General features: G+C 46.4%; 1 protein-coding gene across 4 annotated transcripts in view; it reads left to right on the plus strand.

Moving 5' to 3' along the window:
• The window catches only part of NCOR1 (nuclear receptor corepressor 1), a 126,864-nt gene that overhangs the window by 72,079 nt on the left and 37,762 nt on the right, over positions 1-17,023 (plus strand). For 3 of the 4 annotated variants that reach the window (XM_072938457.1, XM_072938460.1, XM_072938458.1), the window contains 5 exons: positions 1,643-1,782; positions 4,901-5,027; positions 11,228-11,747; positions 13,986-14,115; positions 16,284-16,479. In XM_072938457.1, coding sequence (XP_072794558.1) covers positions 1,643-1,782; positions 4,901-5,027; positions 11,228-11,747; positions 13,986-14,115; positions 16,284-16,479 — 1,113 coding nt within the window. The remainder of the gene's footprint in view (positions 1-1,642; positions 1,783-4,900; positions 5,028-11,227; positions 11,748-13,985; positions 14,116-16,283; positions 16,480-17,023) is intronic. The other variant, XM_072938459.1, reaches the window with a different exon arrangement.

A 17,023-nucleotide genomic window follows, 5' to 3' on the forward strand; every position in this document is an offset into this window, starting at 1 on the left:
TGTGACGCCCTGTAAGGTCCCCCAGCGGGCCTTGCTTAAGAGGCCCACTTCTGAGGAATTTAAGATTCTCTTTCATTTTATTTTGTGTGTTTTATTAGAGAGCAAGCAAGCCGTTTTTGGTTTTCCAGAACAGTTGTGATTCAATGCTATTAAAGTTGTTCTGGAAGACGTTGATATAAAAAGTCTTTATTATTGAAGTTGCATTTAATAGAACGATAGATACTTTCTCAGTTTGATTTTGGTAAGGCGTTTGACTATAAACCGCTGGGGGATTGCACTGCGGTCTGGAGGAGAGAGCATGAACTTTGTAACCAGACAGACGAAGGTTGATTCCATCCTGCCTCTGACACGTCCACGGCTGACGCTTCATCTCTCTGCAGCATTAGAGTTTCCTGCTGTTGCTCATAAATGTCACACAAATTGAAGTTGAACTAAAATTCCTAATAGGATAAGTAATTGTTTTATAACTAAAAATAATTTATTTTTAAAGTAGAATAACCTTGGGAAGATTAACCAACTCCTTAGGGGTTGAGGATTTCCCTTGTAGTTCTAGAGAGAAGTTACTGCAAACAGCTTGATCTTTTAGTGACACACTTCAGGTTTATTTTCTATTTAGCAATAACGTATTTCTATTAGTGATACATTTGAGAATCGTATGAACCACCTTTGTCAAAAATACAGCAGTTTGAAGTGTTCTGTCTTCAAAATACTTTTATTTGAGGTTTATTTGCCGCGATTGGCAAGTTTGTGGTGGTTGTGGTCACATGTGTTGTTCTCACCCATTCATCACAGTGTCGTGGTGAAGTAAGCAGACGCCAGCTCTGTCTAGGGCTCTCGTTCAGGTAGCTGCCCCTCCCTGGGACTGCTCAGTGTCCATACTTCATTCTTACTCATACATCAGGCAGGATCTGGAAGTGATCCTCCAATTACCATTATTAAGGAAGCTGCTTCTGTTCACCTTGAAAAACTGATGTTTTCCCATCAGTTATTAAAGTTGTACTGGAAATTCCTGCTTGAATACGCCTACATCTGAAGTATGTCTCTGTGTATATGCATTTATGTTCCCATGCTCCTTGCACATACACGTGTGCATAAATGTATTATTTGATGAAAGGAATGTCAGATTGCATAGGTTTCTGTGATGCTTTGTATTGCAACAATTATTATGTTTTTGAACTGGTTAATATTTTTGAGGGCATCCCTTGACTGAATGGACTGAAGACATGCTGATTATAAATGGAGCCCTAAGTATATCTTTAGTTTGTGTTAATCACTTATATTTGATTACCTAATTAACTTTGTATTGATATACTGGTTCCAAAGATTTAGCAGGACCTAGGCCCTCGGTTTACAGGGTTTGAGCTGTTACTGTGTGTCTGCCGCCGGCCCCGCCCTCGGGAGATGGGTGACAAGGGTAAGCCCTCCATTAATGAGCACACGTTCCCTTTGGGTAGGAAAGTAGAGCTGCTTATGAGTCTTGTGTCCGTTTACGTTTCAGTAAGTACTGAAGTGTATCGATAAGTAATTGAAGACGCACTCTTAGTGTCAGTGATCCTGAACGTGGCGATTGATTCTGTTATCTTTCTCGCTTGCTTTATCAAATGAGTGTTCAACTAATGTTTGGTCTGGTCTTGAAACACAGGTCTAGTAGAACATGGTCGTAACTGGGCAGCAATCGCCAAAATGGTGGGAACGAAAAGTGAAGCCCAGTGCAAAAACTTCTATTTCAACTATAAAAGGCGACATAACCTTGACAACCTCTTGCAGCAGCATAAGCAGAAAGTGAGTATGTCAGAGGTGGGGGGTCTTTCATGTACTGCTTTTTACTTAAACGGGTTTTTTAGCTTCGGAGAGTGGTTTTGAGTTACATTTTTTTATGTTGTATTTTTATTAGTTGCATCTTCCTGTAAAGGGTTTGCTGTGTCTTGGCACAAACTGACTGTTTGGCTTGTTTGTTTGTTTGCTTTTGATGGAGGTGCTGGGGACTGAACTCAGGACCTCGTGCCTGCTGAGCATGTGCTCTGCCCCTGAGCTGTATCCTCCCCCCAGTTTATTTGCTGCCCAAGGAGTGGTTTAGCAGTAATGACAGTTCAGTACTTTTGAATTACTGTAGCCTAGATTTGAACAGTATAAGCCTTTTGGAGTTTGAATTGAAAACTTTAGTTGGAGTTCTGTTGACCATTTGTTGACCTGTTTAATGAGTTGATTCGGCATATTAAACATTTTCTCAGAAAGATTCCGTGGCGTAAATAGTAAAAACCAGCAAGTATTAGATTATGGAAAATTTCTTAACCAGGAAGTTCCAGTGTTCTCAGAGTCCACAGAGCTCTTTGAGGGTTCCATGACTTCAGAACTATTTTCATGAAAGTATTAAGAAGTTGTCTTTTTCCCACTGTCGTGACACTTGCATCCACGATGTCACAGCAGCTGTGAGTGACATGCTGTTGCCTCTGCCCAGTCTGGAGGGCACCACTGGTCATGGTGCTCAGAGTATTCTTTAAGCTCCGAGCATTTGCGGTTTGGGGGCTTTTTTAAATGGCAGTTTGACTTAAGAACGTCCTTGATGAAGCAGCACAAATTGACTAGAAAATCTTGGCCCTCGAGCAGCTGTCTGTGCGGTAAAACGGGAGGTGTGCGGGAGCCCCCTGGTGTGCCCTGGAGCGTGCAGCTCTCCAGGAGAAGCACTTCTGCAGCTGTTTGAGTTCCAGGCTGAACTAGCCTCCCCTTTTTCATGGAATGCCATTTTTAACTGAAAGGATGACAGACAAACTATGGTTTTCAGACCTGAATGTTTGGCCGATATTTTCTTAAAAATGAGTGAGCGTGTCTTCAAGGAGAACAGCCTAGCGGCATTTGTCGCCACTTTTACATTCCAGGCTTTCAGGCAAAAATTAGAATTTTGCAAAATGTGTGTCCCTCACTGAGCTTAACATCTTCACACTGTTCGCAGATGTTTCTGGTAAGACTAGTGGCAATAATGACTAATGTGACACTTCAACCTGTGATGAAACGTATTTACATTTTAAAAAGCTGTGGGGCTCAGTGTTTTCCAAGTGACCGACTTGTGATGTCCCAGTGGACGTCGTGTCTGGATAAACGATCCATGAAGTATTTTTAATAAACCAGAGGACATGACAGTGGGATGGATTTTAATAGAGTGCAAACGTGTATTGATGTGGTTTCAGATTTCACATCACAACTAACCTTTGAGTAGAGTGTTTATCATTTTTAAAAAGATCTCAAGGAAACATGACAGAATGTCCAATATCTATTAGAACTCAGTGGAAGACATACAGGTGTTGCATTCTGTGTATTTGAATTATTACATTGAAGACGAACACTGTCATCTAATGAAGAAAGTGCTTGGCGAGGTAGGAGGTCAGTGCCTGTGAAGAGAGGAGTGTTGCAGAGTCGTGATAGGTGTCTGTCTCTTCTGTCGTCAGCGGGGAAAGGGCTGAACAGAATGGGTGAATTGGCAGAGGGACATGGGCTGGGCACTGGGGAAACCCATGTAGTAGCTGTTAGCCAGTGCTTGAAAACGTAGCACTCACGGAATCTTCTGAAAGCTTCTTAAAAAGTGTGGCCAGAGGGTTCTTCCATCACGTCCCTGTTCAGAACGCAAGGATTGTTTAGCCTTCAGAACCCTGCCGAGCTCTGCGACTCTACATTGGAAAAGGGTTTCTTCTTGAATCAGTGCTTTAGGTTGGATCCTAAGTAGCGTATTCACATCTGAAGTAAGAATAAGAATAAGAAAAAATACAAAGCGTGAGCATATTGGTAATTTTTAACAGTTGGGATGTTAAGGGGTCTCTGACAAATCCCCGTGGGAGAGGCTGACAGCCTAAGTCTGGTGAGACGTGGGGTCTAGAAGAGGCGCAGGACAGACCGCTGCCAGGGCCAGGCCTGGGTCTTCACAAACCTAGACCTTAGGTGCTACATTTAGCGACACAGGATTATAAATACATTAAATGGCCAATGGCTTGTATATTATATATGTTACATATAAACATGTACTCTTCAGTAGAAGAATGAGCAGTTTTATGTAAACACATAACTTGCAGAAGGGAAAATCCTGTTTAAAAAAAAATTTAAAAGGAATGTGTCCTCACTCATAGTAAAAGAAATTCAGTGACACCAGTGATGAGTTGTTGCTAGGGAAGTTGCACAATTCTTATGCTAGTGCAGGAGGGCTACTGCAGCGTTGTTGACAATCCAGAAGTCGAAAATCACCTAAGTGCATTAAAATAGGAGCATTTTAAATACAGATTGGTACAGAGTGTTTCTGTGGAATCATTAATAAAAATAACTTGAGGAATTTGTAGTGTCGGGATATGTTCAGTTCATGATTGTATTAGTTTAAAAAAAGGTGTGCTACATGACTGCATAGGGCATCCTGGGTTTTGCACGTGCACGTAGCATGGGCACACACGGATGCACAGAGGAGAGACTGAAGGAGAGGCACCAGGGTGCTTAGAATCGCTAGCTGGTGGAATCATGAGGGTTTATTGTTTTTCTTAACGGTTTTCTGTTTCTTCCACATTCCAACACAAGTTATTTTTACTAGAAAATAAATGTGTTATCTTTATTAGAAAAAAATCACTGGGATTTTTCTATCAGCTTTTTATCACTATTATTTGGAGGGGAGAGAAGAGCTTTGTGATGGCGGGTACTTGTGCGGAGCGAAGAGTAGTTCCCAGAATGTCAGATGGACGGAAGCAACCCCCATCTGTGCCGACGGTCACTTGGCAGTTCCCTGGGGGTGACTGCCCTCCAGCCCGAGCACTTGTCTGCCACGCAGCCCTCCCTCTGCTCTCGAGCCTGTGTGTGCCTGTACTCTGTGTGCCTGCCTTCCTTCCTTTCTCGTTACTTAAGTCCGGAATAATTTGTTTTACTCCTTTAGGCCTCACGGAAGCCTCGTGAAGAGCGAGACGTGTCTCAGTGTGAGAGTGTAGCTTCCACTGTTTCTGCTCAGGAGGACGAAGATATTGAAGCCTCCAATGAAGAGGAGAATCCAGAGGACAGTGAAGGTATCTCAGACCTTCGATTTGGTCGTGGCTTCTACGAGCCCAAATGTGTGATGTTTTGCTTAGTCACTTGGCTATTTAGGAATTGCTTCAGTAAGGAAATAGCATATCAGGGTTTTTAAGGCAAAGACTTTAAATGTGAACACAATGTGTTTATTCATTCAGTCAACACATACTTACGTACGTAGCACTTCAGGTGGCCCAGGTGCTATGACCAGAGGGCCTTGAAGGCGGCAGGGCTGCCGCAGGCCTCAGCCGACGCTGCTGCGAGGCCTGCGTGTCTGAACCGGGGCCACGTGTGTGTGTTCAGTCAGTGTGATCAGTTCCATTTCCCTCTTTATTTTATTTCACTGAATTTGATTTACTTCAGTTTTTACAGAGACTTAACTGTCATTGGTTTTCCACATAAAATGTATTAATAACCCGAGGAGCCCTGGTAGGAAAAAATGTCAACCCAAGGAACTTAAGAAAAGATGTAAAATCCTTTCTGTGACTTAAACAGATCAATGACAGCTTCCTGAAGAAGTAAATGTTTTCTTGAGTTCTTGCTAGTTTAGAAAGGTTCTTGATTTATTTCATTTTATGTTATTAGTAAAGTTTCTGTAGATTTCTTTTGTAGATTTCCCACTTCTGAAGTAGGGTTTTCACAGTGATTTCACAGCTGTCAATACATAAACTTACTGCCTTAAATATGTTCATGTTTTGTGCATGCAGACATCTTCTCCGTCTGTTCGCTCTGTGTGTTGTTTCTTCTGCAAGTGACCCGAGCGAGCCCTCCACGCGGGCAGAGCTGCTGGCGCCCTCCTCAGCAGGCTCTCGCAGCCTCAGCTTAGGGGGTTCTGCGCCTTCTGGGAGTCTCAGAAATGCTAGCTTTTGTTTTATTTTTTCCTACAAGTTGTTGAGTTTTAAATTTAAGATTTGTCTTGAAATGGGTTTTGGCTTGGAACAATAAGTAAACTTGATTCTGTGGGATGTTGTGAAGAATGAGGCCAGTGTTCCAAGAAGGCAGCGGACCTGGCACAGACCCGCCACGGGGCGGCGCTGGGAGGAGCTGGCTCAGCAGAGTCTCTGTCGGAACCCGAGGTGTGTGGCGGGCGGCCCGCGCTCCCCGGAGTTACCCACGTGCAGCAAGCCCGTGCTGGTCTCCATGGGCTGCTGTAGCGGACTTTTACAGACCCGGGGCCGCCAACAGGAGAAGTGTATTTTCTCCCGGTTCTGGAGGGGCAGCCCCTGAGCGGGGAGCTGCTGGCGTTGTCTCTGGCGAGCCTGTCTTCCTGCGCGCAGGCGGCCGCCTCGGGCCCTGCGGCCCGGGGCCTGCCCTCCGTACGTGTGCGCTCCTGCTGTCTCTTCCTCTTCGTGTGAGGACACCGGTCTTGCTGGGTGAGGGCCCCTCTCACGGCCTCATTTACCCTTCATCGCCTCCTTCAGGGCAGTGTCTCCAGTGCAGTCACATTGAGGGTTAGAGCTTTAACGTAATTTTTGGGGGGACGCAATTCAGGCTCAAGCCTAATTATCACAAATATGTTTATGTCAGGACAAAAAAAGCCAGTATGTTCACGGGCCAACAGAGTCTCAAAAACTGAGCACCAAAAAGTAACTTTTTTCCTTCTGTTTTCTTCCTGTTACTTTGTCTTAATGTGAAGTTTTTTTCAAATTGTCAAATAAGGTTATTATGGTTAAGTGAGGCACTAAAATAATGTATCCATGGGGTCTCACGGAGGGTGGCCTGGCCTCCTGCCCACCCGCACACGTGGCAGTGGTGTGACATCTGGACTGGGGAGCGCGCCTGCCGCTGGAGCCGTGGGGGCTCCGTTCCCTTTGACTTGGTCTGTGCTCTCCGCGCAGCCTAAGGAGACGCTGGAGGTAGAGCATGGTGCAGGGGGGAGCGGGCATGGCATCTGCGCCCGTCCTCCTGAAATGCGCGTCTGGTTGTGTGCGTGCCTTTCACGATTAGCTGAGTTAAGTTAGAGCTACCGGAACTTTACCAAACCTGGGTTTGCTCTTGCCCTGCATCATTCCCTAAGGTGTTTGGGGGCAGGGAGGAAGAAGACACATCTGTCTGGTGCTCGGTGGGGCACTGAGCCCTGGAAACACTTGTACTGTTGGGTTGCTTGGAGAAAGAAGGTAACTGGAAAAGTGCTCATGTCGGATGGTTCCACCTGCTGCATAGTCACTAACAGGTCCTCCGTGTTTGGAAGATACGTAACTTGTTAATTTGTCCTTGGATTTGAGGTTTTCCATCCTCGTATGAATAGAAATGAGGGTGAAGTCAAGTTTTTTGTTAGCCTTTCAACGTTCTGGTGAAATCTTGAAGAGTAATTGCTGCCCTGTGTTAAGACCTTACTGCATGTGAGGTACTGTTCTGAGCTTTTGTCCTTTGACTTTGTCTTTATTTTTGAGACTTGAACTCTGATATGAACCCAGGCTCATATATCTGACTGCCTGTGTAACATTTCCTGTTGGAGACCTAAGCGTTAAGCTTGCACTGGAAGCCACGCCCTCCTCTCCCTCCAGTCTTTGCCTGGGTGTTCAGGTTCTGATGCCCTTCTCGTCCCAGCACCGGTGTGTGCTCCGTCAGCAGAGGTGCTCCGCTGGTCAGCGCTTCTTTAGGTGCTCCGTTCAGACTCTCGGCACGCCTCCCTCCTGCCGCCCTCTTCCGAGCCCCTGTCTCCGTCACGGTGGCCTCTGGTTGGTCCGCTTGCTGCTGTTTGTTCTGTTTTTTCCCCCTCACGGAACAGCCAGAGTGATCTTATAAAATGTGAATCAGATCAGGTTTCTTCTCTGCTCCAAACCCTGCGGCACTTCCTCGTCTCATCTGGAATGGAAGCCGGGGGCCCCCCTGCGTGAGCTGACCCCCCCCACCCCACCCCCGCCACCGCTTTCCCGTTTGCGCACCCCGCTCTCGTCGTCGCTGTAAACTGAGACGAGAATTAGCGTTTTCCGGTTGTCAGTCTCGGGGGCGGCGTCGCCATTCGGTGTGTGCGTGTGCTGTGAATTGATCACCACAGTCTGGTTTGTGACGAGAATTCTTGTGTCTCCTCTCAGCCGCTTTCAAATCTACAGCACAGCGTCACCGACTGGTCACCGTGCTGTGCGTCAGCCCCGGGGCTGGCTTACTCTGTGACCGAGTGTGTGTGCCTTTTGACTGCCTTCGTCCGCTTTGTCCACCCCTCACCTGCCTCCGACAGCCACCAGTCTGTTCTCGGGGTCTCTGCCTTTTTTTGATATTTTGTAAATCGAAGCTAGTTGCTGTGCCCCCTTTTCTCCACATCCTCTCCAGCCCTGGCTGTGCCTTGTCGTTTTGGTGATGGCCATTCTGGCAGGTGCGAGGTGACTGCTTCTTGTTTGACACACTGTCCTCTTTGCTGTTCCCAAGCAAGGCGACCCCCCGGAGGGGCTTTTCCTCTTGCTGATCTCTCACCTGGGGGGTGCTTCCCCCACGTGCCTGTGCTGCTGCTGGTTGTCTTTGGGCTTCCTGAAATGTCACGTTAGCTCTCTGATGCGCCCTTGCCCCATGGTCCCCAGTGTTGCTTCTCTTCACTGCACTTACCACCACCTGATGTGTCGCAGGTTTGCTGTTTGTTGTCTCTTTCACACTAGAATGTCAGCTCTGGTAGAGTGCAGTTGCCGCCAAGACCTCAAACAGCTCCACGCACAGTGGATGTTCAGTACATATTTGAATGAATGAAAGAGTGAATTTGGAGTTTTCAAATACTGTGTTATGCATGAAAAGTATTCTTTCCTATATGGTCATTTAAGTTTTTATTTTATTGTTTTTAAATATAAATGATACATTTATAGCTTTAGAGTTTACTATTTTGCTTAAGATATTTCTGATAATTCCTGAGGTTATACATATCTTATACTAAGTTATCCTCCTGGAGTTTTAAAAATATTTATTCCATCTGGAATTATTTTTCTGCAAAGTGTAAGATAAGGTTCATGTTTCTTTTCCAAAGAGCCAGTTCTGAGAGAACTAGTTTATGAAATAAGTCATCCTTTACCCAACGATTTAAAGTGTCATCTCTGGCATATATCAGTTTCTCACATACCTTAGGATCTGTTCCCACACGCTGTCTTCTGTACCACTGATTGGCTTTGTCTGTCTCTGTGACAGTTCCAAGCATGTTGTAACACACACTGGCTTCATAGTAAATCTGAGTATCAGGGGAGGCAAGTCTCACTCTGGTACTTTTTCTGTATTTCTTGGATTTTCTTAGGGACTTATTCTTGCATATACATTATAAATTGGTTTATCTAGTTTTAAGAAATTTTTCTTACAAACCTTTGGGATTCTCGTTGGAAGTCTACATATTAATTTTAGGGAGATTTAAATTTTTATGTTATAGTCTTGTAAGAAAATAATCTAAAAGCTTAATGCTGCACTGACCATCTCTGTATGCTGTTTATAGCAGTGTCAGGTTGGCAGTAGCCCAGGGACCCAGTAATAGGGGGAAGGTCAGTTTACAGATACATTCAAGCCATTCATTCACTGTACATGTCAGCGGATACTCGAGTCTGCTCTGTGCCAGGCTCTAGGCCTTGTGCTTGTCATTGGGACTTGAATGATAAACAAAATGTACGATCCTTGCCCTTACGGTGTTTATAACCTAGTGGGCCAGGAATCAGATAGTAGTGAGGAAAGTAAAACTATAGCTGTGACCAGTATAGGCACGGTAAGAGGCATAGTAGCAAAATGTAACTTTGTCAGGGGCGTGGTGGGAGGCTTTTGGAAGCACCTGATATTTGATCCACTACGCGGAGGGAAAGGAGGTGAAAGAGCACATGAGGTCTGTGGTGAGGGCCGCACAGGCCTTCCCAGAACAGCAGTAAGGCCTGGGGTGAGGGGTACAGCGAACACGGGGCAGGAGGTGAGGCTGGGAGGGCAGGTGGGTCCCCCAGCCCGGGCCTTCAGCAGGGCCACACTCTGGAGTTTGGAACTTTGGCCTGAGAGCAACGTCTTTCCATGGACATGCTCTGAGAGGGAATGAAGTGGGGAGGGAGGGGATGGACAGGAAGGGGAGAGTATGAGTGAGTTTTGGTAAGATTTGGTTTTAAAAACTCACTGTGGTGCTCTTGTAGAGAGTGGTCTGGGTGCTGGGTAAGAAGAGTCCCTCTTGGCCCCTGGTGGTGGTTGTGAAGTGGAGCAGAAGTGGCTGGATTCAAGGGATATTTTTAAAGAGAAACTCTCTGAGACTCGTGTAGGCAGGATATGGGGATAAATGAGAGGAGAGCTTTGGAAGATGGCTCCTAGGTTTCTGGTTTGTTTATTGGATAGTAAACACTAGAAAAGCAGCTGATTTGAGAATTGGAAGTGTTGAATAAATGTCCAGTGTAAGACATAGTGAATTTGTGGTTCGTTTGAGGTATCTAGGTAAAGATAGCATTTACATTGTATTTATAGCTGTTTACACAGCATCTGTATTGCAAGTCATCTAGAGGTGGTTTAAAGTCTACGGGAGGATGTGCCTAGGTTACATGCAAATGCTAGGCATTTTACAGAAGGGACTTGAGCATCTGTGGATTTTAGTATCCATGGTGGGAGCGTGGGGGTTGTCCTGGAACCAGTCCCCTGCAGACAACGAGGGACAACCGTAGTCCAAATTGAGATGTACTGAAAATGTAAAATAGCATCAGATTTTGAAGACTTAGTACCAAAAAAGGTAAAATATCTTACTACAAGTTTTCTATATTGGTTACATTTAAAAATAACAATTTGCACATATTACGTCAAATAAAATACGCCGTTGAAGTTAAGTTTACCTATCTCTCTTTTTACTTTCTTATTGTGGCCACCAGAAAAATTAAAATGACAGATGTGAGGTGCCTTATGTTTCTGTTGGACGGTGCCGTTCTCGAGCGTTAGCTCTCCCAGGTCAAAAGGAAGCACTGAGACAGGCTGGTAGAAAAAAAGAGTGGTTTTTGTTCACTTCTGTTTTTCCATCTCTTTTTGTTTTTCAAATTTCATATGAATTGCTTTTAGACATCAGAGCCTTCACACTTGGATTTCAGTAGGCCAGGGCAGTCTGGCCCCCCGCCTGCCCTGTAGAAAGCGCTAGTTTCCCCGCTGGCCTGGCCGTAGTGGCTGAATGAGGTCATCAGAGGAGGGTAACTCGCCCCCAACCGTCACTTCCAAGCATGGCTCTGTCGCCACCTGAAACGTGATCATTATCAGATTTTTATGCTGTATCATTATCTTTAAGGTGCTGAAAATAGTTCTGATACAGAAAGTGCTCCTTCTCCTTCACCAGTTGAAGCTGTCAAGCCCGGCGAGGACAGCACTGAGCACGCGGCTCCTCGAGGGGACGCCGAGCCCGAGGCCGCCCCCGACCCCGCGCCCGGCGCGCCCCCCGCCCCGGCGGCCCCCGGCGGCGCGCCCGCCCTGGACCAGAGCGCAGAGGCCCCGGCGCCGGGCGGCGCGCAGACGGCGGAGCCGATGGACGTGGAGCGCGGGCCCGAGTCCAAGCCCCCGGCGGCCGCGCAGGCGGACTGTGTGGACGTAGAGATGCGGGCGCCGGCGGACGGCCCGCCCGGAGTGGAGGGCGACGCCGGGGGCCGAGACGCGGAGCCCGAGAGGAGCGGCGAGCGGCCGGAGCCCGGCGCCGACGAGCTGGGGGCCGCCCCGCGCACCAGCGCCCCGGGCCCCGAGCCCGCATCCGACCACGACTCCAGCGCCACGTGCAGCGCCGACGAGGACGTGGACGCCGAGCCCGAGCGGCAGCGGTGAGCGCGCCCCGACCCCTGTCCCCACGGCCACGGCCCCAGTGCCCAGGATCACGGTCACCACGGCCCCGGTCCCCACAGTCACGGCCGCGCTGGCCCCGTGCGAACGCTGGCGGAGGGAGAGCCCGGTGCTCCGACGCTGGGCCACGATGCTCTCTCTACCAGACACACTCGCGGGACCGTGCCTTCTTAATGGGAAAGATTTTAGGTGTTCTGTGCCTCGGGTGTTACGCACATTCCGGAGACAGCAGAAAAGGGGATTTCAGCCGGCAAAGCTGGGAACTGAAGCCCCGTGACCGCCGCTGCTGGAGACGGAAGCGGTGTCCTGGGGGCGCACATGGAGGGGCCATGGCGCCCGCCTGCCTGAGGCGGCACCGGCCTGGGAGGGTCAGGGTGCGGGCCAGAGCAGGGACCCGAGTGTGGGCGCTCCAGACAGCACGGCTGGAGTCCGAGTCCGTGGTCCTGGTGATGGTCACTTCTCATGCCAGTTTAAACTTGAGGTTACTGGTATTTGTCGTTTAAAATATCAGGCACAATACGAATGAATTTGTACGTACTTTTAGTCAAATTAATAACAGAAAAATATCATCTTTGTTTTTTATGAAAATTAAAGTGAAAGTTTTTTTTTTTTTTTACAGGAATAGATACTACTTTATTTAATATATTTAGTTTCCTAGGTGTATACTTTTCCTTGAAGGAAATGGAATCACCTAGAATTACAGGCGAATGCTGGACTGGTGCAAATTCTAGAAATGAAGTACACCAAATCATTGTTTAAACAAAAACCCCGTTCAGCTCAAAAAATCTCCCTCCCCTTTTCAATAAGAAAGAGGCAAAAAAGCTCCTCATCAGACAGCCAGGTTCCGCTTGAAGCTCCCGTGTCCCGGGGTCCTGTTTTCACGGTGCTTTCTGCCCGCGGGCGTTACGTTTTCAATCTGACATACTCAGCAGTGAAATTTGATCCTAGAGTAACATCGATGACGGCGATTCTCCAGTTTTCTGTATGGTACACACTCGAGTTTTCGTCAACAAGAACTAAAGTAAAATAAGGGTCCTGCTTATTAACCTTTGGTTTTTCAGAAAATTGAACCTTCTAGCGCTCTCTTCCCCACGTCTCATAATAATACAGATTTTAGTTGTCCCAGACTTTGGAGTAATCATAAATGGATTCAAGCATGTGGTCCCTTTTCAAACATGCTTTATTGAAAGCTGTCATCCAAAATAAGAGTTCTCTGTGTTTTGCCCTGTTGGTTTCAGTCACTATATTTATGAATGAAGGAAGAATTAGGAAGGCAGCAGTCTTGAAGGAGAGGAGCACCCTAGGGGGTGGACATGGCCGTAGTCTTGAAGTCCCTTGTACGTGTGTGGTGGTCTCTGGTTGGTACCCAAACGTCTGCTTCACTTCCAGGCTATCAAAATAACACTTCCAGTGCTCTCTATCTTTAGTACCATCTTTATTCTTTTGTATAGAGTATGAATCGTTTTCTTTTACACATTCTCATTTTCTGAGGTTGGCACCTTTCGAAGTGTTTATCTTCCTTCCCCAGTAGCTGACAGCCCTGGGAAGCATGACGGAGCCCATGAGGTGCAGCTCTCGTGTGTGCTCTCCCCGCTTCAGACACTGGGCGCCCTCAAGTCGAGTGCGGGTCCTGAATGCGGGTGAGGCGGGAGGGGTGAGCGCAAATGAGACGGCAGAGGAGCCACGCGGGAGCTCGCGCTGGCTGGGAAGGGCCGCTCTGCAGGTGCAGCCTGAGCTTGCTATGCAGCAGTGCTGTCCCTGCATTGCCATTGCCTCCCGTTTCATGAGAGACTGGGAGTCTGGAGTTTGGGGTGAAATTCTCTATTTTAAAACGGTGGTGGTTTATTCAAATGGTTTTAAAAATACTCTGTGATCCTAGCAAAAAATCCTGTAACAGGTAACTAGTTTGTAACCTACGTTGGTGGTTAATTAGGACCTAACTTACAATGGCACTTGTTTAGACTGTTCTGCAGGTTGGATGTAAATGGTTAAATTCAGATCGATTTCAACCTATAAACCAGTGTTAGGAGTCTTCACCTGGAAAATTCGTGTTATAGATTCCTTTCTGCTTACTGTTCAGATATCTTGTAGGGTTAATGTAATACATGCATGTGTGTGTGAACACATACCCATATTAACTGAGAAGGAACTGTGGTGATTATATGTTTAAAACCTTAAATAAGAATATATTGATCTATCTTTTTACATCGCACTTGCAGAATTTTTCCCATGGACTCAAAGCCTTCACTGTTAAACCCCACTGGATCTATACTGGTTTCATCCCCAATAAAACCAAATCCACTGGACCTGCCCCAGCTTCAGCACCGAGCTGCTGTTATCCCGCCGATGGTAAGTTTTCAACATGAGTTGAAAAGTGAAGTTGGAAAAAAAAAAACCCTTTGGAGACATTTCTTCTCTTCTTTAATCAGTACTTGATTTTTTTAAAAAAAAAACTGTAAAAATCACATAGCATGAAACTTCCGTCTTAACTCTTTTTTAAGGGTATAGTTCAGGAGCATCAAGTACATTCACATTTTTGTGAAACAGGTCTCCAGAACTTTTTTATCTTGCAAAACTGAAACTCTGTGCCCATTAAAGCAACACTCTGCTTTCCCCTTCCCTCAGCCCCTGGTAGCTGCCAGTCCCCTTTCTGTTTTATGAACTTGGCTGCTTATACAAGGGGACTCAGACAGTGTTTGTCTTTTTGTGACTGGTCTCTTTCACTCAGTGTCCTCAAGATGCATCCGTGTTGTAACACAGTGTCAGGTTCTCCTTCCGCTTTAAGGCTGACTGATACCCCGTTGTATGTTTAGACCATGTTTTGTTTATCCATTCATCTGTTTCAGATGGATTCATTGTGGTGTTTGACATAGTCATTTCCAGTTAGGCAAAAAAGAAAGAAATACAATGTTCTGGCCGTTAGTATTAGTAAGTTTTGTTTTGGTGGTGTTCTGCTATAAGAACAATGGTAGAATAAATGTTTAACTAACTTTTGAATATTACGAATAAATTATGGAGCTTATGATTGACTTTAGTATACAGTTCCAAACCTAGTTTTACTTACATTTTACCTTAATTACCTCTGAGTTTGACTCCCTTTGATTCTGAAAGCTGCTCTTGGGTGTTGCTCTTTTACTTGGTTATGTTCTAGCTCTTGCTTTATTTCACAGGATAAAAATTTGTTTTCCTGTCTCATATGATGATGTAAAAGTTAAGTGTGTGCTTGTGTTAAATATAAACATTTGTTCATTCATTGATTTATTCAAGTGGACATCTATTGAATGTCTGCCCAGTTCAAGATGACATTTTTAATGCTGTATGGAATATTTACACACTGTAATCTCTGGCTTCAGAAAACTTAGAGACTGGTCTTGCTTCTAAGACATAGAAAAAAATAGTAATAATAATTTAAAAGAACTAAAATGTGCTCCGTTAGGTTGAAAAGTGTACTATACTATGTTAATGAAAGCTTCTTTCTCAATGAGCCACTTAAAGAAGACACGTAGAAAATGACAGTTCATTTCGCTCTATAGCAAAGGAAGGATAAGCCACCTTACACGTAAGCCAAAACACAAAGGCAAGAAAATTATGTGTGTTTTGGATTCAGTGAAAGATCCTGCTTATAGTAGGAGAAAAAATTATGAAAGTCTTTAGAGAACAGGTTCTAAACACATCACATCTCTCCCCTTCCCAGGACTGTTTTGTATTCGTGAAGTAATGGTCTGTCTTAAGGGCTGTTTATTTAGTATGTGACAGAGCAGCCTGGGGTCTTTCTTTCATGAGTGGCTAGAGACAGAAAATAAACAGAGAAAACAAACATAATTGCAGTGAAGGAAAGGAGCAGCGTGCAGCAGGAAGGAAGACGGGGAGGGCTGCAGTATTTTATTGGATGGTTAGTGATGGCCTGTCTGCAGAGGTAACACTGACTTTCCATCCTGAAGGGAGCTGATTCGTCAGTGAGTTGGTCGTGGGGCCAGGAGGTGGATGGGTGCCCTTGACCGCCAGGTTTCTGGCTCACTGCTCTGTCAGGTGGAGGTCACTGAAAGAGAAGCGTCGAGTTTAGAAAAGGAAAAGTTGTTTCCAGTAGAAGTTTTGAGGTGCTTTGAGATACCCAAGTGGAATTGGGAAGGCAGTTTGTGAGCATGGAACTTGGAGGAAATAGAAATGTATGTGTTACTAACTTAATAGAGGACACGTGAATCCTCAGGAGTGGGCATGAGCCCTGGGGAGAGGACGTGGAGGAGGAGGAGGGGTGGGGCCCAGGCCGAGCCACGGGGATTCAGCATCGTAAGTTAACGGCGGATGGAAATACTTTAATGTCTGATTTTTATTTCTCTTACCACAACTTTCGGAATTTATGTTGTGTTCACTTCTGAGAGTAACTGTTTAGCATTTTAAGCCTTATGCTTGCAGATTACTTTGAAAAATGGCAGAATCACTTCAGCCCGTAATATTACAGGAATAAGCATTACTTGCAACAGAGGCTTTGGCACACTGAGGTTTTCTGTCTCCCGCAGGTTTCCTGCGCCCCGTGTAACATGCCCGTCGGGGCCCCCGTGAGTGGCTACGCGCTCTACCAGCGGCACATCAAAGCCGTGCACGAGTCCGCGCTCCTGGAGGAGCAGCGGCAGAGGCAGGAGCAGATGGATTTGGAGTGCAGGGGCCCTGCCAGTCCCTGCGGCACCTCCAAGAGTCCCGGCAGAGAGTGGGAAGGTGGGTAGAGCCGTCGCCACACAGAGCCTTTTTGATGGGAGGTGAAGCCATACCTGAAAAGTAGTGTCCTTAGTGCTTTGTGACTTGATATGTGGTGCTTGCCCCTAACAGATAAAATTCCTTTACGTTGACGTCAGTTAAACTATCAGGGAATGTCAGTATTAGCCATACTAAAGGGTGGCAGTGATGCTGGGCTTCTTGTTAATGTCAGTCTCCTGATGTTCATCTTCGTGCTGAGTGCCTGGATGACTGTGTCAGAACCATGCTTTACGCTGCATTCATCTGAGTTTCCAGAGTGAGAGCCATCCTGTCCTCCAAGCAGATCACCCATATAGCAGGGTGATGTCCTGAATCTCCGGTGTGATGGGAGACAGCTGTGTGTGGCGTGTAGCCAGGCAGACCCTGGCTTACCCCTCACCCCAGCACTGCCCAGTTGTGTGGCCGTGGGCAAGCCGCTCGACCCTCTGTGTGTCTAATCGCTCTATGTCCCTGCCTTGCTGGGATTACAGCCCGTAAGAAAGCGTGAGCATTCAGTGCTGTTCTG

Source organism: Vicugna pacos, chromosome 16 (assembly GCF_048564905.1).
Source record: "Vicugna pacos chromosome 16, VicPac4, whole genome shotgun sequence".
Classification (NCBI taxonomy): Eukaryota; Metazoa; Chordata; class Mammalia; order Artiodactyla; family Camelidae; genus Vicugna; species Vicugna pacos.